At 47.0% G+C, this 22,391-nt stretch overlaps 1 protein-coding gene across 1 annotated transcript; it reads right to left on the bottom strand.

Moving 5' to 3' along the window:
- Nucleotides 1-131: 131 nt before the first annotated feature.
- On the bottom strand, nucleotides 132-22,278 carry IFRD2 (interferon related developmental regulator 2). The gene is made up of 12 exons (XM_083488744.1): nucleotides 21,945-22,278; nucleotides 10,647-10,763; nucleotides 9,595-9,679; nucleotides 8,670-8,794; nucleotides 7,453-7,610; nucleotides 7,246-7,296; nucleotides 5,878-6,059; nucleotides 5,476-5,581; nucleotides 4,165-4,302; nucleotides 3,414-3,542; nucleotides 3,191-3,286; nucleotides 132-2,662 (listed from the first exon to the last, which is right to left on the bottom strand). The coding sequence occupies exons 1-12, from the start codon at nucleotides 21,988-21,990 to the stop codon at nucleotides 2,582-2,584; spliced, it is 1,314 nt and encodes a 437-aa protein (XP_083344870.1). The 5' UTR covers nucleotides 21,991-22,278; the 3' UTR covers nucleotides 132-2,581.
- Nucleotides 22,279-22,391: the final 113 nt, after the last annotated feature.

The following is a 22,391-nucleotide window of genomic DNA, read 5'->3' as shown; positions in this document are numbered from 1 at the left end:
ACATATGAGCCTGTCCTTTCCTTAATTAGCGCCTAATTCCTGCCCCCCCCCACTCGACAGTGCACAGGATTCCGGATACTCGTTTTTCAAGACCGTTTCTGAAGGAAAAAAATGGGTATATGGTCCCAGTCTGTTCTTCAAGGAAGCTAGATTTTATTTTAAAACAAAAAGGGATAGCTGAAATTATCCGAATTCTACACTCTGATTCTAACTACAGTCATAGCAATGCAGACATGTAGACTCCCTGCTTTGATGCACCAGCCCCAAAGTTCACAACTGAACCTGGAGTAAAAAGAATGGCAGGAAGCCAGCAGCAGAATTCCTGGTGGCCCAAACACAAGAGTTAGGACAACCCTTCAGTTTGGCACTAGGCAAGGGCAAATCCTCTTGAGCAATTGCTTTCTGGGAGGAACTACTCAATATGCCTTGCGATATGGGGGTACATATCACATGGTAAGTACTGTAAGTCACTTGGAGACCTTCAGATCGCAAGCGACTAACAAACCTAATAAATAATAATAATGCATGCATTCATTGTACAGATCTGCACAACTCAGCTGGAGTCTGAGTATGTATGGGAAGGAAAGGCACAGCACAACTCCTGAGCTGCAGGACGCACAACAGGACACCCCTGATTAATTCTGCAAATATCTATGAAGCTTGCAACTTTTCAACCCCCAGACATAAGTTCTATGCCCATACACCACTGCTGATGAGGTCATGTCAATAGGAATATGGCTTTTCACCTACCACTTTATGTTTAATATCTTCTCTCGATTTAAAGCCAAATAGGCCAACATGGGCATTTTCTGCTGGCAACACTATGAAAGTGAGGCAATGTGTTTCAGAGATCAATAGAGCAAGGTACCAGGAGAAAAAGCGTACTTTCCATTAACTCTGCTCTGTGACGATGATGTGCTATGTCTCCAGTCTGGACAGCAAAGGTTTGAAGCTTTATACACACACACACACACACACACACCCTTATCCTATTTGTGATGTCAAAATCCCCCAAAATACATTACAGAGAAGCCAAATGAGGGAAGCAAAACGGTGAGCGGCAGTTCTTCATACTGCCAGATTCCTCCATTTGCTGATTTCCTGGTACTCAAGTGCAAGGCTAGGATTCTGTGCAAGTGAGCACTGCAGAAACACAGACTAACTTTAGGCATAGAATTCAACCTCCTAAGAATATGTAGTTGTATGTGAATGAATGAGAGAGCACAAGGATAGTATACATTTATACAGGATCTGATGCAAACTAAGTTAGTTTCACCTAAGCCGCGCTGAAATCAATGGAAGCATAATACAACTAGCTGGTCCAGATCACTCCTATTATATATTAATCTGGATATCAGTCTTTACAGCTGCACAAAAGAGGAAGCACGTAGACCATGCCTTGAAAAAAATGATGAGGGATAGCAAGAATTGCAGCTGTCAAAGTAACGGGGCCCCTGTATAGCTCACCACCACATAGCAGACTTAAAATAAATTATGCAATATATGCTCACAGAATTCAGCTTTCTGAAGGCAGGAGGGCCCACTGAGCAGGGCAAAGCACCACACACCAACTTTACACCAGCCAAATAAGCCACAGGACTCTTCTCCTACAACAGGGGAACATGCCCCACTATGAGGAGCTTTGCCAGGGTGGCCAGAGGACGGGCCCTTTCTTTGCCCTGAGGCTTTTGTTGGCTTTTCATTCTGCCATCAAAGAAGAAGAAAAGAGAAGCAGCAGCCATGCAAGTGCGGAGTAAAACTGAGCATTATAATCACGTGAGAGAACAGAGTTAAAGACAGTGATGGGTGTCAGAGAGAGGCTGCAAAAAATAGCAGCTGCATGAGCAGAGAAGAGGTACAGCCCCTTTCATGGTGCTGTCAGCCCAGCCTTTAATAAACAACCACACTGATTTCTAGTGTACATTTCATTCAACCCAAAGGCAAAGTATCTTCAACACCGGAGGGGAAGAACCCAAGGCACCAAACCTCAAGCCGGTACTTTCGCCACCTCCATCCTGGACAACTGCAGCCTTTAGCCTTACAACTAAGCCAGCCTCCTGCACTGGGTACCTCACTGGAAGTTCTCACCGCGGAAGGGGGTGGGAAGATCTAGTCCTTGATTTCACTGCACACACTGCAACGGCAACTGCAGGATGTGTTCCGCATCAGAGACAGGGGGAAAGATGGGGCTTTTTAAAAAAAGAATCACTGGCTTAAAAAAGCAGTGGGGAGGAAAAATAAGCCTCCCCACTACCCAACCTCGCTTAGATATTTTTTTTTTGGTTAAAAAAATAAAAATGGCACCTGCCCATTGCCATCCCGCCACGATTCAAACATTCGAGACAAGACATTTAAATATTATTCTGTACATATATAAAAGCCCCCAGACAATGGTGGGGGAGCAGAGGGGGGCATGGCACAAGCCCAGCTTTCGTAAAGAGAGAAGGCAACAGGGCTCCTTTGCCCCAGGCTCTCCCTCCACCCACAAGGTTCACAGTGTTCCAGGTCTGTAGCGCATTGGCTTGTATGGAAGGCGGCAGCAGCAGCGGCAGCAGCAAGAGGAGGAGGAAACAAGCCTCCCTCAAAGGACGTCGGCTCGCTTATCTCGAACACGGCTCCTTGCTTTCGTCCGGGCCTTGAAAGCAGCCGAGTTGTAGAGGTGCTGTGGGGATGCAGAAAGAGAAAAGAAAGAGAGACAGAGGGGGAAATTAGCTGAGGGAATATCAGAAAAACTCTGCCAAATCAGACCAAAAGAGACATGTAGTCCAACACTGTGTCTGCAGAAGTTGCTGGCTATGCCTCAGGGGCATTCACAGGCACGGCAAGAACCCCCTCTCCTTTGCCCCCAGCACCTGGTTTTATTATATTACATACACACACACACACCCCTCGCCCCCTGCCTAAAACACACACATTTACTGGTTTCTACATGTCACCTCCACACCATCTGAAGACTTGCATTTCAGCCATAATCTGGCTATGCCACTGCACATTTCTCTAGAGGGCCAGAGTGGTCACATAACCTAAAGGTTGTTACTAGGAAATAGGCTGTCTATGGCAAGCTGCCATTGGTGGGGAAAGATGCACACAGGTTTGCTGATGTTGCAGAGAAGAAAATAACACCGAAACTTAACAAAGCAAAGTGAGGGAGCCAATGGCAGCAGAAATACTAGGAGCACCGCTGACGTACCTTCTCAAAACGCGATATCTTGCTGGCTTTAATAGCTGCAGCATCCAGCACTAGCGGGGGCCCCAGCTCAAATATCTCACGCAGGAGCTCATTGTTCTGTGGGCAAGACGACAACACCCATTTAGTGGAAATTCTTGGAGCCGAGAGAGCAGCAGCCCCGGTAGACCAGCACAAAGGCAAGGAATAAACCTTAGGAGCCCCACGTGGACTCTTCTGCCCTTACCTGAAGGTGGTGCCTGACCCCAGAGCCAAGAGCCTCTTTGAAGGCATTGTATGTTCTCCTCCTTGCCCAGCTGTCCACATACATACACTCCAGTCCAAACTTGATCGTCTCCTCATGGCACTCCCCATTCTGGAGCAGGGAAGAAAAGGCAGCTGGAGACTCCGTAGAGAAAGAGAGAGCGGAAGTTCATCTCACCCCACATCTCACGAGCAAAGCTCAGCACCATGTTGTCTCTCTTACTGCTGAAAAGTGGCAGCTTCATGGACGCTACCTCACAGCAGAAGAAAGCCACTCACAGGCATTTCATGCAAGCACCACACTACCCCAGTGCCTACCACAGAGAGTTTCATGGATACTATGTCCTGGAAAGCAGGACAGCAGAGCTGCCCTAAGTGCTCACAGAGAAAACCCTCTACTGACACGCTCCCTTCCTCCCTTTCCAGGAACGTGAGGGTAAGCCCAGAGCTTTCATCTGAGACAGATTTTGAACACCAGGTCATAAGATTGGAACACATGGAACATTATGGGGGCAAAAAAAGATGAGAATGGCTCTTAAACATGCACGGAGTGCATTTTTCCTCAGAATAGTAGCAGCCTGTGCATCACAAAGATGGAGTTAAAGGAGCACAATTCTATAAAGGCCCTCAAGTCCCTGTGCCTTGTTCTTCTGGGAAATCTAAGGGTTGAAGCAATGCGGAGGGAGGAGCCCTCTTCTGAACTAGGCAAGGGCGGCATGAGCCGGGCAAGGCACCTCAATGAAATGCAGCACATCGCGGAAGATGGAGCGCTGCTTGCGCCGGTCGGTCTTGGCTCTGTACTTGTTGCTGTCTGTGGCCAGGGCTTTCAGTTTTGTGCAGAGCAGGTCAGTGTCTTCATAAAAGAAATCCTCCTATGGACAACAACAAAAAAGATGAACGGTGTCAAGCAGAAGCTTCAACTTGCAGGCCACCCAAAAGGCAGCGAGAGGTGCAAAAGGATAGAGAGGCTGCAGCTCTTTCCCTAGTTTTACTTTTTGTATCTGCATCTCACAACTCCTTCGGGAAACTCTCTGTGGCCTGAAATGGGGCTCCCGGCACCTGCTGTCCAGGCATGTACTTTTATCAGTCTTTTATCGGTCCACATTCATTTAAGGAACAGGATCCTATGCCTCAGATCCCTACATCTGAGGAATTCAATTCCTGTGAATTCCACTGCAAGCCAACCTGACTTCCTGGACTAATGTGTAGATTGGAAATTAGTTTTCAATTTGGATTTCACACATGAATTTTGCAATTCAACGCTCAGTTTAAAAAAACAGCAACAATGTGCTGACATACATTTAGAAAATGTGTATTTTAGGATAAAAGGAGTGTTTTGCAATAAAAAGGTGGCTGCAGAAACCATATGAAACAACTCATGAATATGTGCAAAATGGACAAAGACAACAAAGTAGACCGATCCACCCTTTCCTCATATTTACTCACAAATTTTGAGTGGGACAGCATTTTACTCAAGATTAAATTTTCTAAGGCAGTCTTTTATCAACACAAAGCTAAAGGAGATCACAGGGTTTGCTTCAAATGATTATCATATCCTAAGATACTAAGAGAGCGTGTGTGTGTTCGTGTGCACACAGGGAATGCAACTTGGAAGTTGATAAGATTTGGAATTGCTGTCAAGACTATTATTTTCTTCACTGGGTCTTCCAACCAGCTTGCAGGCTTCCCATATGCATCTGGTTGGCTACTGTGGGAACAGGAGGCTGGAGTAGATAAGCCATTGACCTGATCCAGAAGGGATCTTCTTAAGTCCCCACCCACCACACCCCTGCTAATTGGCAAAGGTCTCAGGGGCCACAAGAACCCAAGATGAGCCTTGCTGGACCAGACCAAAGGCCTATCTAGTTGGGCAACCTGTTTCTCACAATGGGCAATAACAGGGCTCTGCAATACGAAGGCAGCAGACCTTTCTGCTCCCTAGAAGCTGGCGTTCAGTGCAATATTGCCTCCAATATTGCATGGTCACGAGCAGAAGAGGGACCTCACATGTGTGCATGCAAGTATCAGGAAGTGCTATATCCTACCTCCATGTCTCGAGCCAGTTCAAAGAGCAGTGCAATCGTTTCACCTGCCACAATCCGAAGGTTGACGTTATCACTGGACAGCATCAGAGGCAACTTGGGTAAGTGACTGTAGAAGGAGAGCACAAGGTAAGAATGTAAGAACAGCCCTGCTTGATCAGGCAAGTGGCCCATCTAGTCTCACAGTGGCCAACCAGATGCCCATGGGAAGCCCGCAAAGAAGACCAGAGCGGAACAGCACCGTCTCTGCTTCTGATTCCCAGCAACTGGCCGTCAGAAGCTGACTGCACCTCCAACAGTGGAGGCAGAATAAGATGGCTAACCACAGAATAAGCCACCCTTTCCCCATTCTGATCATCAAGCTACTTCCCCACCTCTTACCCTGCACTCAATCTCAACACTCACTTGTCCAGAATCTTCTTGATCTGGGTGCTTGGGCAGATGGTGAGGAGCAGAGACCATGACTGGAGTGCATTGCAATGCAAGGTCTGGAGCAGAGGACTGTGCTGAGAGGGCACCAAGCTGGCATCCGTGCTGCAGGAACTGCCAAAGATGCCTTCTAGGCAGGCAAGACAGGAAACCAAGTCCTGGAAGGGGTGGGAAGTGATCAGTCAGTTCTCACAGAAACAATAAGAGAAACTAAAAAGGATACAATAAACCAGAAGAGTATCTAAGTTTCTGGGTGAACTATGCTGGGGCTTCAGGGTGGCACATAATCTGGGTTCACATTTCGCTGGCAATCAACTCTGAGGGAGCCAGGTTTGCCAATGCAGGAAAGTTGGGTCAACTGCAGCCCTAAAGTTCTATGACACCCAAAGTGCTTATTCTTGTTCTCTTTTATTCTAGAAATGAAACGCACACCTCAAAGCACTTACAGTATGTGCTTTCCCCTTGTAAATCTGTTAAGTATTCCTGTGCATGAAGAATGAGTCCATTTTGGTGAATGAAGCCTTAAATCACCAGTTTCAACTTGAATAGGTAAGTCCAGCTATGACCATGTCCTAATGCAGAGAGCAGCTCACCTTAGTCCCACCTCTCTGGGCTGATCCAAAAGGAATTGGCTCTACCTGTAGTGAGGTAGCCAGTCCTCTGTGTAACTACAAAAGCAATAGCTAAGTGGTACACCAGAGAAGCAGCATGGGATAAAAACCGTGGGTGGAAAAACCAGGAGCTATTTAATCAGAAGGGACTATGGAAGAGTCTCAATAGACTGAGTTATGCAAGGAATCTCTAGTCAAGGGGCTGTTTCTCAATGCAAAATGAATGGCTTCCCTAAAACACTTAAGGGGATCAATACTAGGCTAACCACTTTTCAGAAAGTAACAAATACTCTCTGAAACAATTTGAGAGCAAGGTGGAGTCGGGCACTCTTACAACTAATCTAGACCTGACAAACTCCAAGGATCAGTATTCAAAGACACTCTAGTCATGAGTAGACAAACTAAGGCCCGGGGGCTGGATCCGGCCCAATCGCCTAAATCCGGCCCATGGACGGTCAGGGAATCAGCATGTTTTTACATGAGTAGAATGTGTCCTTTTATTTAAAATGCATTTCTGGGTTATTTGTGGGGCATAGGAATTCGGTCATCCGCCCCCAAAAAATATAGTCCGGCCCTCCACAAGATCTGAGGGACAGTGGACCGGCCCCCTGCTGAAAAAGTTTGCTGACCCTGCCTGGCTACTACTACACCACCCCATACAGGAGGGGAGGGAGATCTAGGTTCTTGCTTCGCTGGCTACCGCCTGTCAAGTTAAAGAATTAGTGTAAGTTACCTCCATGTCTGCAGCAGCGATGTAGCAGCACATCCCAAGAGCAGTGGCACACTACCGGGGGAGACGGAAGAGAAAAAGGAAGACAGGACAAGGCAACGTCAAAGCCATTCCAAGTAGCCATTTTAAGAAACCATTTCCCAGAGTGCCCAGTAGCATCTCCCTCCCACAAGATTTCCTCCGAGGCAGAAAAAAAGAAGTGCTACTCACACTTTGCCGAGCAATTGGGCTGGCTGAGGAGTCTGTGAGGATGGTGGTGAGGAGGGGCTTCAGGCTGCGGAACACCTCCTCCCCCTCGGGCCCCGAGCCCATCTGAAGGCACAGTAGTGTAAGGACAGTAGCAGCAAGGGACTGCTCCTCCCCTTTACCTGAGAGGAGGAAGAGAATAAGCTGCCTTTCCCTCTCATGCAAAATATTCAAAACAGCACTAGTCATGTGCAAGAAAACAGGGAACACGGGACAGTTATGAAACTTAGAATTGCGGGGGCACAGAGCACCAGAAGCGGCATCATTTCCGCCCTGGCGCAGTACTGTCTCACAATATTCCAAAGTGGTTTTAAAGGCAAAAGGTTGCCTACAGGATATAGAACTGGGACAAAGATGCTGCGGCCCTCCAGATGTTGTCTGACTACAATTCCTATCATCCCTGACCATCGGCCATGTTGGCTGAGGCTGATGGGAGTTGTAGCCCAATATCTGGGAGGGTTGTAATGACTCACCATCTCTGATGCAGAGGGTATTTCAAAGGCAACATCAAGAGGGCAGGCAAGAAGCACGCAAGTTGTTAAAATGAACATAGAGAAGTAAAGCTCTATCCCTTTGCCATATAACATGGAGATGTCACAGAAACCTACCAGTCCTTCACGGATGGGAGAACGGCAGCACTAACATGCCTCATTTTGTGAGAGAGCCAGGAAGCCTTGGTTCAAAATTCACAGTAAACCTGGGGCGAGTTGCAGTCGCCCTCTGCTCGTACTAGTAACAAGGAGATTATCACACTAGCCTATCTTATAAGGTGGTTGTTAACGATATATGAAAACTTATGTGGAAATGTTTACATTAGCCGCTCAGAGTGGCTGGGGAAGTCCAGCCAGATGAGAGGGGTATAAATAATAAATTATTATTATTATTATTATTATTCATCAAATATGGTAACTTCACAATCTTTATGCTTGACAGAAGTATCAAATTACAAAAGGACAATAAAAATGACCAGAAGTTACCTTATTTAGAAAAGTATGAAACTGCCAACACAATCCACCCAAACCACTTTCATGCCCAGTTGTTTTCGGTGGGAGAGATTTAATTAAAGCAGGTGCTCATTTCTCCTGCTGAAACCAAATGGGACTTGGAAGTGCTTTGGTTAGGCTGGATCAACTCTGTCTGTATTAAATAATGGTGCTGTACTAAAGGTTGCAGAGACCCACCTTTCTTCAGGCACTTCTCTAAGGAGTCTGTCACGGTGAGCCTGCGTTCCAACAGGAAGTCAAAGAGCGTCTTGGAGGAGAAGGCCAGTCGCAGGCTCTCTAGAGCAACCTGCCGTGTCTTGGCACTGGAAAGATGTCAGAAAGAGAGAGATGGGAGTCATAACAAGAGCCATGCAAGAGCCTCACAATAATCCAAGTTCAGTGCCAAATAAAGTCAGCTCGCTCAGATTTACTTCATCTTTCTGAACAGTTCAGCAAATTCTTCACCTGCTACAATATTCCTACTGATTCAGTGTGAAGTTAACAGGTACACAGTATGCACTCTGACCTGCACAAGAGACATACCTTTTTTTGACTGGGGGAGGGCAGTGTGTACATAGCTCTGCGGCTCAGAACCAACCGCTTCTGCATATCAGGAAATACACCAGAAGTATACATGATATATCCCAGTGTGCACCTCCTAATAATTCCATGGTGTGACAGAGATCAGAACGCAGGCTAAGTCAATGATGTTCTGCGAACTGTGCAGACCACCACCCCAGTTCAGAAGTTGACTCTGAATAATCGAGGCAGCATGGCCAGAAGGGCAGCGGTAATTCATATGGTTGTAGTGAGAAGTGCCAAGCGCTGTGTGCACTTCTGCCAAGTTCTTCTCAATGGAGCTGCACCCAGCCTATCCCGGTTGGCAGCTTGCCACTGAAGCAGTCTAAATGCTAACAGGGAACACAGTTCTCTTAGGCAGCCCAAGTGATGAGTGTTATGTTTCTGTACGTATGAGCAGGCTTGGAGGAATCAGAACTACTTTCCAGAATTAAAAGTAACTTTTGGGAGGGAAAACTTTAAAGGGGTGGGGGAAAAACAACAACAATCCAGGGAGGACTGAGCATCCTCAGGGGGGCATGGAATAAGCCGATGAGCCTCACACCTCTTGTCCATCACATTGTCAATGCACTCCTTCAGTTTATCTTCCACCTCCTCTTGCTGCGCCTGCTCATCCACTGCTTCACCTCCTGCGGAAAAACAGAAAAAATGAGAGCAGGGGAGGAAAGCGTTAAAGTAAGATTGGACCATCCAAACCCACAGCCTGAAGATCTTGTACCCCTAAAGAAAGGGGAACAAGGGTTGAAAGTCTGAACAGTGCTGGCAGAACTGCTAGTGGATTCTTTATCGTAGCATTTCAACAGGTTTTTTGTTTGAGACGCTTGCTCAACAGGCTTTTGACCAGTCTTGAGTTATGAATTGTCCTGGCAGCAGATTTAACTGTATCAGCTCAAATGGAATTATACTGTAATTAATGAAGTTTTAGTAACAGCAAACAACAACAACAACACCACACCTGCAACCATTTTTTTAAACCATCCATGCTTTTAATTGCTTTGTTGAAAGCCACTCTGAGTACCAACTCGGTGGAAAAAAATTCATACAAAGCAATGTCTCTGGAAGTGTGCCTTTTATGTGGTCACATGGTGGGGTATATCACATCCATTACAGCATCCTAAAACTCTTTATTTTGATTCTAAGACACTCTACATACCAGTTTGTTGTGTGAGGTGGTTTTTCTTTTCCCCCCTTTTTTTTGCAAGCTTGTGAATTCGTCTGCAGATGTTATCTGCTAATGTAATTTGCAACCCAAAATAACCAAATTTTGTCACCTTTCCCTGTCTTATGACCTGGAGGAGATTCTAACAAACCTGAACATGTGGTGGAAGTTTTGCTAAAAAGCTCACGTATTCTCCTGTCCCCAATCTTTTTTGTAGAGCAGCAAGTCTTCCTTCTCAATGACTCCCCACCCCATACCCCAAAAATTATCACACACATCCCTCTAAATTCTGAAGGGTGAAAAAAACATTCCAGGAAGAAAAACCACTATGTTGTGTGGAGCTTCCTGAGGTTTGAAAGTAGTGTTTACAAAATCTAAAGTTTTGCTCAACACACAGAAGGCCAGGGTTTCCGTCTCTAACTTCTGCCCACCCTCACCTGTCACTTCTTCAGTCACACTGGTCGTCTCACTGGCGCTGCTGTAGTGACTCAGCACTTCACTGGCTGCATCGTCATCACTGGCCTGAGACTCCATCTTTGCAATCCGGTGAGCTCCTAGGAGGAAGAGAGGAGAAAAGGTCAGAACAAGTGAGACGTTCACCTGTATGACTTACAGGATGCACACTGTGTTTCCCTAGAATGCACCCTATCTGAAGAATGTGGAACATGAGACAGGGCCTTCCTTTTCCCTACCTGTGACCGAGGGGGGTTACAGATGACTATTTGCAAAGAAGGAATTTACCATGGTATGAAATCCGCCACTTAACAAGCTAAGTGCCCACTCAAAGTAGATGAGATACCGTATTTTTCGCTCCACAAGACGCACCAGACCACAAGACGCACCTAGTTTTTGGAGGAGGAAAACAAGAAAAAAAATATTGTGAATCTCAGAAGCCAGAACAGCAAGAGGGATCGCTGCACAGTGAAAGCAGCAATCCCTTTTGCTGTTCTGGCTTCTGGGATAGCTGCGCAGCCTACATTCACTCCTTAAGACGCACAGACATTTCCCCTTACTTTTTAGGAGGGAAAAAGTGAGTCTTATAGAGCAAAAAATACAGTATTTCCCACACTTCTACACCTAATCAGAAATCTTGGAAAGCAGGAGCACAGAAAGCGGCAATATACCATGTCAGACCATTGTCCTATCTAGCTCAGTGTTGTCTGCACTGATCGGCAGCTGCTCTCCAGGGTTTCAGACAGAAATCTTTCCCAGCTGGAAACTGAGGTCCAGCTCTGAGGGCTTTCTAACCTCACTGCGAGAAGTGAGGTTACAGAGAACCAGACAGAGGGCCTTCTCGGTAGTGGCTCCTGCCCTTTAGAACGCCATCCCATCAGATGTCAATAAACAACTATCTGACTTTTAAAAGACACCTGAAGGCAGCCCTGTTTAGGGAAGTTTTTAATGTCTGATGTTTTATCGTGTTTTTAATATTCTGTTGTGAGCAGCCCAGATTATTATTATTATTAGGAGATGCCAAGGATTGAACCTGAGACATATAATTACCACTAAGTTATGGCCCTTGTCTAATCTTCACCATTTGGCAAGACAATGCCATGGAACCCATATAGATAACCATTTCTTTTACTTTGCACTTCTGCAGAAACAACTTTCTAACCATGTGCTAGGATCACAGTCGAACCTTGGCTCCCGAACGCCTTGGGAGTCGAATGTTCCAGCTCCTGAACGATCGAAAACCGGAAGTGAGTGTTCTGGTTTCCGAACTTTTTTTCTAAACAACAAGCAAAATGGCACCTTCATTTTAACCAGCTATGCTTCTTTCTGTTGTAAAGAACAAGTCCAAGATGCTTCTATGAAACCTCAACCTCACAAGCTCCACTGAACAATGATACTGTCCAAGACTGTACTGCATAAGCCTTAATGGTAAAGCAAGCTAGGGCAGTTCTGCTGCAGAAAAACTGCAGTCACCTGTCAGGAAAGGAAGGGTGGACAACCCTGTTTTCCCACTCACCTAAAGCAAGACTAGTTGCCCAATCCCTTGACATCCCTGGATAGCTATAAGCCGGCTACTGCCTTTGGTTAAAGTCAGCACTGTCAGCTTCGGCACACCCTACTGATAAATGTTCAAGGCCTGGACCAGGAGATAATCAGAACCATATGGAAGGGGATGAAGGGGCCCCCCTTTTAACCCTTTCTGACTTTAAGGGACCAGAGCTTTAAAAAAATTATTTTATTTGCTTGCAGCTTTAACAAGGAACAGAAAAGAGAAAGGAAAAAATAAGCAAACTACTGAAAAAAGAGAAAATAAAAATATACTATTAACAAATGGCCATATGTTCCCATTGCAAATACAATGGCCATCAGTACATAGATTTTAAAATAGACATGCTAGTTAATATAAGTGTTCAATATGTCCAGATAGGTATCTGCATGAGATTGGCGCCTATATCAAATATGTAACCAAGGAAGTAAGGTCTCTAAGCCATTGTGTAATAGATGGTGGATAGCAAAAAAGTATAAGTTTCTTAGCCACCATAAGGACTCAAAGTCCACTTTTGTTATTCAGCCATTAATCCCCATATGGTTAAAATCTGGATCTGAAGGAACCATTTGTTCATACAATTTAGGAGGGAGGTATAAAATTCTAATTCACTTCATAAATTCCTGAGGAAATCCAAATTTTTACAAAGTGACAAATAAAAACCGCCAATATATTTTGTCAAATGATTTTTCAGCGCCCAAAGAAATAAGTTGAGTCGGATCCATTCAAGAACTATTTAAAGCTACCAGGAAAAGACGCTTGGGTAAATTCATAGTTGATTGTTTTCAGAGAGAATTAAACAGAAGTAGCCAAGTTGTGAAGCAAGTGGTTAAGAAAATGGAGTATTGTGGTGAAGGCAAAAACATAATAGCACAGCTTCAGTCTATTAGTTTATTTGTTTCACCCATAGGCTATGATAAAATTGCAAAACCAAAACAACCTAGCACTGCCACAATCAATACGCACAGAGCACAACTTCATAAAATGCATGATTAAATTCAGATTGATCCAAATGACTTAGAAGCATAGAGGGGTTAATACAGGGGCTCATTTCACCCAGGGTTTGGCATGACCTTGTAATCTGCAAATAAAATTAATCCTCATCTCTTCTGCAAGTCTGACCAGGGATCTCAATTCTTCAATAACTGGAGGAGGAACTTCCCAAACCCCCCCCCCCAATAGTAGGCAGGTAAAGAAATGGCACAGAATAGTCTCAGGCAGCTATTAGCTGGGATTGCTAAATCGGTAGAGCATGAGACTCTTAATCTCAGGAGCATGAGTTTGAACCCCATGTTAGGCAAATGATTCCTGCATTGCAGGGGGCTGGACTAGATGACCCTTGTGGTTCCTTCCAGCTCTAGGATTCTATGATTCTGTCTAGTCTTAAATTGGGGAAGGGATTGGGTAACCAACTGGGGACTCCAGATTTGCAGACAGAAATACAGTGGTACCTCGGGTTACATACGCTTCAGGTTACACACTCTGCTAACCCAGAAATAGTGCTTCAGGTTAAGAACTTTGCTTCAGGATGAGAACAGAAATCGTGCTCCGGCGGCGCGGCAGCAGCAGGAGGCCCCATTAGCTAAAGTGGTGCTTCAGGTTAAGAACAGTTTCAGGTTAAGAACGGACCTCCAGAATGAATTAAGTACTTAACCCAAGGTACCACTGTACAGGACAGAGAAAAGCTGGACCTGACGCACGCTTACAAGCAATCTATATGGGACCAGAAATTATAGCTATGTAGGAAGCTTGAGGTGACAGTTATATATGTCAAAATCCACCATCAAACCACCTCAGTCCCAAGGGGGAGGGGAAACATGCTGAAAATTCAATGTCTACACAACCTGGTACTCTCTAGCTGTTGCCAACTACAACTCCCATTATTCTGACCACAGGCTGTCTTAGCTAGGGATGATGGGAGTTGTAGTCCAAAACCTCAAGAGGGCACCAGATTGGGGAAAGGTGGTCTACACTATCACTGTTGCTATTTATGATTTGTGTGCAAATTACTTTATTATGCTTCTAAACTTCCTGTCCACCCCCCATCTTCATCACTGTCATTCAACACTCCTGACAGACTCATGGCAAAGGGAATGACGACTCAGTGCCACTGAGTGTGGCCTTGAATAAACTTGGATTCTAGCAGATGCTTCACAGGTCCCAAGTTCACACTCCCAACTGTTGAACTGTATCAGCAGCTAATCAAAATCACACCAGACTGGACCAACAACCGCGTTAATTTCATTCCTGCTGCAGCAGAATGACTTCAAGGGCCGCGTCTGCCCACAGATCGCAGCAGTTGCCTTACCCTGATGGACAGGTGCAAAGGATCCTAGGCAGGGCACCCTGGAGCAGCTGAGCCGCCTGAGAGAACTCTGTCACCTCAGCTAGCCCCAAGCAGAAGCCAAGGAGGAAGCAGCCTTGGAAGGCAGCCAAGCTGCTACGCTGGGCCACCCGTCCTTCCCCTGCTATGCTCGCAGAAACTGTGATCCATTAGGCTGGATGCAGCCCAAATGTGTTGGTGGGGATTAGCATGGAACAACGAAGATGCTGCCATGATAGTGTCAAATGAGCTACAAGCTTTTAATTTGTTTATTTTTAAAGCACAGAAAGCAAACCCAAAGCAGAACTGTACAGAAAAGCGAGGCTATTGTTACAGCTGGCAGACAATGGCTCAGTCAAACAGCTCAGAACAATTCGACAGCCTTGTTTCAGACGTCACGTTTGTAGAAAAGGACTGCGGTGCCTGATGAAATGTGTTAGGACATCCTGGCTTTTGGGTTGCACAAGAGACCAAATCTGTTTGCTATCTCCTATTAAAAACAGCAGAGTCGTGGAAATGCCAAAGACTGAAAAATACAAGGCTAGAAAAGGACAAGGACTGAGGCTTTAGGGCATGGTTCGGCAAACTAAGGTCCGTGGGCCAGATCAGGCCTTCTAGATCCGGCCCGCGGATGGTCCAGGAATCCAGGCAGCCGGCACAGCACACGCGCACAATGGTTTCTGCGATGCAGCCAGGCTTGGGGGTCAAAAGTGAGGTGGGTGGCTGCTTGAGACAAGCCCCTTCTCTGTCCGTCGCGCGCAATATTTTCTTATGGGGTGGGGAAGAGGGAAAAGGAGCCACAGTTTGGATTTCCACCATGGAGCTGCCGGCGACTGACCTCAGGAAGGGCAGTTGCGGCAGCAGGGGCTCAGAGGCGCCTCGGGAGCAATGCCCGCCAGTGTCTGTGGCGGCGGTGCTCCCCACCAAAGGAAGCGGGGAGCACCTGGGCGGCTGCACTCCAAAGCAGTTCTGCGCTCTGCTGGGGAGGCCACTTATTAGCTACACAGTGCGAGCCATGGAAAGGCCACCGCCTCATCTTCCTTCATGTGGGGAAAAGAACATTTTTGTTTGAGTGGCACCGGCCTGACTAAGCGTAGCCAACGGTTTTTCCCTTCACCCACACATGCGCAAACACTCTCCAGGGCTGACAGGAATGTTGCGATTACCTCAGCCCCCCACCCCACCTTATGAGAGAAATTATAACTGTCAACGCATAAAACACAAAGGAAGCAGCGTGGGTGTATGAGGGAACCCCCCTCAAAAAAGTCACATTTGGGCAACGTTGGGGTTGGTCCCAATAAGGGTTTTTGCCGAAAATGCGGGTCATAATCATGGTAACATATAGTCCGGCCCCCCACAAGGTCTGAGGGACAATGGACCGGCCCCCTGCTGAAAAAGTTTGCTGACCCCTGCTTTAGGGCTATGGCAGAACAGAGCAGAGAGAGAGAGAGGAGGAAAGGGAATTTGACACCTGCTCCCTAGGAGCTGGCTATACTGCAAAATAGCTGGGATGCTAAACACTACTGAATCATCACCCAAAGCAGCAGGCATTGCTTGCTGAGCAGGCGTGACATCAAAGGAGCAGCCACTCAAGGGTTAAGAGGCTTCTGGCTCAAAGCCCCATACAAGGAGAGGGCTGCACTGGTGGCACCAGCCAGATGAAAGCAGATTGCTGAGTACACAGCTGGGCCCCACAATGAACAGAGCAGCATGGTGGCACCCAGGAAGGGAGGCTGGAGCAAGCATTCTGCACCGCCAACTCCAATAAGGAGTTGCCAATACGGAATGCAATAAGCAATAGCTGCCAATAAGGAATGCAGGCACTCCAGCCCCAAAACAGACAACAGGGCAAAGGTTTTCGTCTCACACGGTGTTCCTCGCAAAAACAATAATTTACCAGCAAAACTAGCAAGAGGGGGAGAGATGCATGTGTGAACTTTAACATACTCATCCGGCTGAGGTTGTGTTTATTCAGAGAGGCTACAAACGCTTTGCTCCACAGATGCCAAAAGAACAGTACATTGAGTTTTGCCCAGCTGCAAGGAGAGAGTGGCTTTGCACCATTTGGGGGTTGGGGTGGCTCCTGAAGGCATGTCAGGGCAGTCCTCACCAACACCTTCATGCCACCTAGTGCAGCCTAATCCAATTAAGCCTCAAATCTACTACAGCACAGGACTTCCGCCTTCAGAAGTGTGATTAAAGGCAGCTGTGGCTTCAGACATCAAGCCAGCTTTCCCTCCCTCCCTTCCTCCCATCCCCATCTGCTTTGCTTAACACCCAGCCTGCTGAGGAGTTCTGCATCACTTAAAAGCCACCTCACTATTTTGTGAGTCCTAATAAAGGAATTGTCTTCTTACTGGTTTGCGGATTTTTCTAGTGTACCAGCACTGCTGCCTCGACTTTCCCAATGCTAACTACTGCACTGGGGTTGGGAATTTCACAGAGACTGTTGGCTGGGGAAGAAGAGCTTGCATTTCCCTTTGCTTTGTGCTGATCCTGGTGCCTACCTCTCCCTACTATTTAATTTTTAAACACAAACCCCGTGATTACTAATCACATGCATAACATGGCATGTAGTTAGGTTCTAGTGTAGATCATGTCTCTAGCACTCTTTTCCTTCACCGCACTCTTGGGCATGTGGTATTTGCCTTGACTAGGCCTCTGGTGTACTCCTGTCAAGAGCAGCCCATTGGAAAGCAAAAGGCCAGGATTCTTAAGTGGCAAAGACTTACAAGCTCAGGAGAGAAAGATAGACTATGCAAATAAAACAGGTTAAGACTCACAGGACAGAATCCAGCATATGCTTAACTCTCCCACTGAAATCAACAGGATGTAAAAATGCTTAGCACCCACTGTGCCTTGCCCTTGCCTATAGCAAATGTCTTCTGTAAAGCAATACATGGGTGTTAAATAGAGCAGGGTTGAGGGACTGCAGGCCTTCAGGTATTGCTGGACTGCAACTCCCAACCATTCCTGGCTACTGGCAATGCAGGATGGAGCTGATGGGAATCCAGCATCTCTAGAGGCAGAGAGAGGGAGGCTAAAAAAGGGATTAGAACCGGCAAGGAAGCCTGTGAGGAAAAGTCACAACAACATTTGGAGAGTGGGAGGGAAACTTACTGAGATGAGTTTGGGAGGCAGCTCCAGTGTAAAAGGCGTACTTGACAAAATACAAGAAGAGACAAAATGGTGGTTTCTAAATGAGGACATTTCTGTAAGGGAATTGGCTTTCTTTTCAGGATACTGTCACAGACCTCTTAAATAGAAAGCATAGAGTACATCTCACCATACAGCCCACTCAACTAAAATACTGTAATTCAAAGAGGGGCAGCCAGTGAAATAAAGAGCACTATCCACACACTGAACTAAAATACCTAGGTGCATTAAAATGTTTTTACCTGGTGCTTAAAACACAACACTGGGTGTTGGGCATACAGTGGTACCTCTGGATACATACACTTCAGGTTACGTACGCTTCAGGTTAAAGACTCAGATAACCCAGAAATAGTGCTTCAGGTTAAGAACTTTGCTTCAGGATGAGAACAGAAATCGGGCTCCAGCGGCGCGGCAGCAGCAGGAGGCCCCATTAGCTAAAACGGTGCTACAGGTTAAGAACAGTTTCAGGTTAAGTACGGACCTCCGGAACGAATTAAGTACTTAACCTGAGGTACCACTGTACAGACCTAGGACAGGCAACCCACATGCAGACAGCCACCACAGAAAAGGCTTGTCCTCTTAGAAACAAGGGGAGAAAAGAACAGTTTCAATTATGGCTGAAAACGTAAGGAAGCCTGAGATCTGTTTCACTTAGTCCATGCCAGACAGCAGCCTATCTGCTGTATTTTAAACCAAATCAGCCTTCCGAGAGTTCTTTTACCCCACAAACAAGGCAAGACAGTAGCCAAGCCAAAGATGCTACTCAAGCATAGATAACTGTGGCCAGGCTATTGTCGACTGCCACAGTACAAAAAGGCTTCAATTTCCAAAAGGTTTCTAGAACCACAACACATGCTTCCAGCACTGCCTCCATAATAACATTCTAAAAAGACCTACTTGAACATGGCAGCACCCAGGATACACATGCTTCCAGACTGTTACATAAGCAGCATCAGCTTATATCTGTCGAGAGAGCATTGCACGCTTTCCAGATGATACCACAGTCAAGCTGAAAGACAGATGCTGATTCCCAGAGAGTTCCACAGCACACAGGTAAGAAGCAGGTGCTTCTCCCGCTGCTGATGTCAAAAAGTAAACATAAAAGGACTGGGACACTTACAGCTGTGTGTTCTTAGGGGCAAACAAATTTGTTCAGTACACCTGTAAAGGTCACAAAGTGCTGTTTCTTTCTCCCTCCTCCACCCCCCACCACATTGTAGGCAATTTTTAAAGCAGCAGTGTGCCTTTAAAACAAAAAGAAAAAAGCACAATGCAAAGCCACCCGTCCACAAATGTAATTGTTTCCAACCCTCCAGAAAGACTCCGCTAGATAATTTCACTTTATTGTGTTATACGCAACAGAAATTTTGCCTAGATGATTAGCAATGCTGCTTAGCCCACTGAGCCATACACTGGCCTGGGCTATACCAGAAGGTACAAAAAAGTCACACAGCGGGTAATTCCAGCCAAGGATTATAATTTTACACAGGGGTTGACCAGCGTGAGATACAGTCAATCCAGGTGTCTACAGACTTTGAAGAATTTCACACAGGATAATAAAGCTACCGTAATGCATACCTTCTATGATTGCACACTCTCCCGTATTTGCTCTATTACACCTTATAACTTGAAGATGTCTGGACACAAACAGCTTAGATTGCTTAAAGCAGAGCTTCACTTCTCAAGGTTGTTCCAGTTTCATGTGTAGCAGTAAATAGGAACTACTCAGTGGCGGCCCATGGCTGTAAAATTATTTTCTAGCTGAGCAATGTAAGGTTCCATCACTGGAGGCTCTTAAGAGCCAGTTGTTTAAAGCTGCCTTCTCTCTATCTTTCTTAAACAGAGGAATTAATTTTAAGCTGCTTATCTGATTTCATAATTTTTACTGGAAATGTTTGTGATTTGAATGACCAACAGTAACACTAATTTGGTAATGTTATTGCATCTAAGTAACAGATTATCGACTACACATTGGAATTTTTTGTGCCGGAAGCTGCTTTGGGAGAGTTTGACCCTGAGTTTGAGCCTATTATTTGCTTTAAATAAACACTTCAAAGAACACAGTCATCAAATGGTTGTTATAAGAAAGCAAAGCATCTGATAAGACATTTACACCAAGGTATATAACATATGGTTAGCTTCTTTATGGACTTGGAAGCTAGAAAGTTCAACCATCACTCTCTGTAGCCTAGATGTTTCCGAGATACGAAAACTATGCCAGGGCTGCACTATTTCATGCTGCCACCAGACTGAAGGCCCCTCTATGCAGAGGAATTTTAAAAAATTCTCCCTTATTTTCTATGTACAGAGAACTGTCTTACATGTCTGGGGTCACTAACTTTTTAAAGCCCTTGGGCACATTTGGATTTTTGAGCACATGCAATAGGCACCACCCCAAAGTCACTTCTCTGATCTCCCCCCAGACAAAAAGAGTGCAAATGCACACTTTGCTTTTACAAGGGTAAAAATCAGATTGAGTAGAATTAATCTGAGCCTTGAAAAGACACAAGCTTGGAAGTAGGTACATAGGAAGCTGCCTTATATACAGAGTCAGGCCAGCTGTCCATCTGGCTCAATATTATCTACACCAGGCATAGGCAAACTCGGCCCTCCAGATATTTTGAGACGACAATTCCCATCATCCCTGTCCACTGGTCCTGTTAGCTAGGGATGATGTGAGCTGTCGTCCCAAAACATCTGGAGGGCCGAGTCTGCCTATGCCTGATCTACACTGACTGGCAGCAGCTTCATCCATCTCATGACCCATCCATGGGGCTATAAGAGAGAGGTGCACCAGGGGAAGATCTCAAGAGCACCATTGCCAGGATAGGTAGGCATCACGCTGGCAACCCCTGATGGGGGGGGGGGTAAATTATGGGATCTCACCCACCTGAAGTGGTATGGACCACAAAACAGGTTTACGACCTCAGTAAGAACTAAGACTGCAACAGCAGTGATCTAACTCTTTGACTTCTATCACTGAACAAACAGGAAAAGCTCAGCATCCAACTGTAAGACAAGCTAGATGAGCATGCAAATGGAGAGAAGGGTGAGCCCACATGCCTGAACTGTTGCTTGCAAGTAGCCAAGCTATGCTATATAAAAGCAACAAATCCTAAGCAAGGGCATTCTTTCTTACTAACTGGCCAAAGAAATCAGCAAACTGCAATCAGTTTATCATAAGGATTAATCAGATGCATCCCTATTTGCCCCAGGAACTGCTCCGGGGTTGGAAAGCGGCAACCAGAAGATATGGAATAAGCATTTCACAACAAATGTATGCTATAGGAACATGCAGTTACTTCTGTCAAGCTGTGTTTCTTTCCACCATCCTCTTATCTGGAAGGCTTAATTTGTGGCTTATTGTTTTCCATTGCTCAACTGTTATAGGCAGCCCTGTAGATCATACCAAAGTCCCATAAAGGACAATCTCATGCTACCCAGAGTGGACAACCAGATGCCTCTGTGAAGCCTAGCAGCAAAGGCCAAAGCCACTTCGGGAGTTTCAGAAGCACTTCCACAGCAGGGCAAAACAGGAAGCCTGAACGCATGTGCTTCGCCTCGCACGCAGGGGAATGCATGCACATGAGACTGGGATACACGTGTCACTTTCGGAAACACCGCCATGGTTTTACGCGTCGGACTAAAGCCCTTTTGGCACTCCGCTCTGAAGTGAAGCGCGGCAGCAGGAAGTGAGAAAGGGAAAGGCGCCTTGGGACGGGATGTGCAACTGGAGAACGAGGAAACAGAAAAGCCGGGCGGCTTCTCTCAAAGGCCACGTGGTGAGGGGTTGGGGACAGCTGTGCTCCCAATGAGCCCGGAGACCACCCGGACTCCTCAGTGGGGCCGAGAGCCCCCCGCCCCCTTTGAAATGCCTTCATTGGAGAAGCTCCGCTCGGGCGGCTCCCGCTTCTCTAGTCGAGGCGTGAAGGCTGCCTGGGCAGCTGCCTACTGAGCCCTCCTCGTACCCCGTTCCCACATCAACCCCCGGGCCCCTCCGCCCTGCGGAAGAGAGAGATGGGCAGCAGAGGAGGTGGAGATCTGCCCCGCAAGCGAACGCGCGCCAACCTCCTCCGGACACGCGGCGCAACAGCTGTCCGGGATCCCCGGGCGAAGCAGAAGAGCGCGCGGACCAAGCGCCTGATCCGGATTTCTATTCCTCCTAAGCAGAGTGACTCCCGCGTCCGCCACCCCACCTCCCGGCCAAACCCCGGCCGGAGGGAGGGCGAGAAGCAGCCCCCGACTCCCCGCGCTCACCTCGGCCGCCCCGGCGGGCTCCGTCGCCCCGGCGTGAGCGGGGCATGGCCGGGCTGGGCGGGCAGGCGGTTATCAGGAGGCGATTCGGGGCCCGGAGGAATCTCTGCGCTGCTGCGGGTTGACGGGGCCGGTTGCTGCCTGACGAGGGAACCACGCCGCTTGCTCCACCATCTTCCTTCTCTGGATAGATCACTCGCCCTCTTCCCGCTCCTCCTCCTCCCTCCGAGCGGGTGCCGGTGCCGCCGCCGCCGTGTCCTCTGGGAGCTGGAGTCCTGGCAGGCCCGCCTTTCTGAGCCAGCGAGCTTTGTGACAGCGCAACTGCTGGACTACGAGCCCCATGATGCTCCGCGCGGCTTGACCCCACCCCCTGCAGGAGCTTGCTGGGAAGTGTAGTCCCACGGGATCAAGGCGCGCACTAGCAACGCTTGGCAGGGCCCAAACATACTA

Source organism: Podarcis liolepis (assembly GCF_965112155.1).
Source record: "Podarcis liolepis genome assembly, chromosome: 2".
NCBI lineage: Eukaryota > Metazoa > Chordata > Lepidosauria > Squamata > Lacertidae > Podarcis > Podarcis liolepis.
Note: the sequence above shows the minus strand (reverse complement) of the source record. Positions and strands in the feature narration are given on the sequence as shown.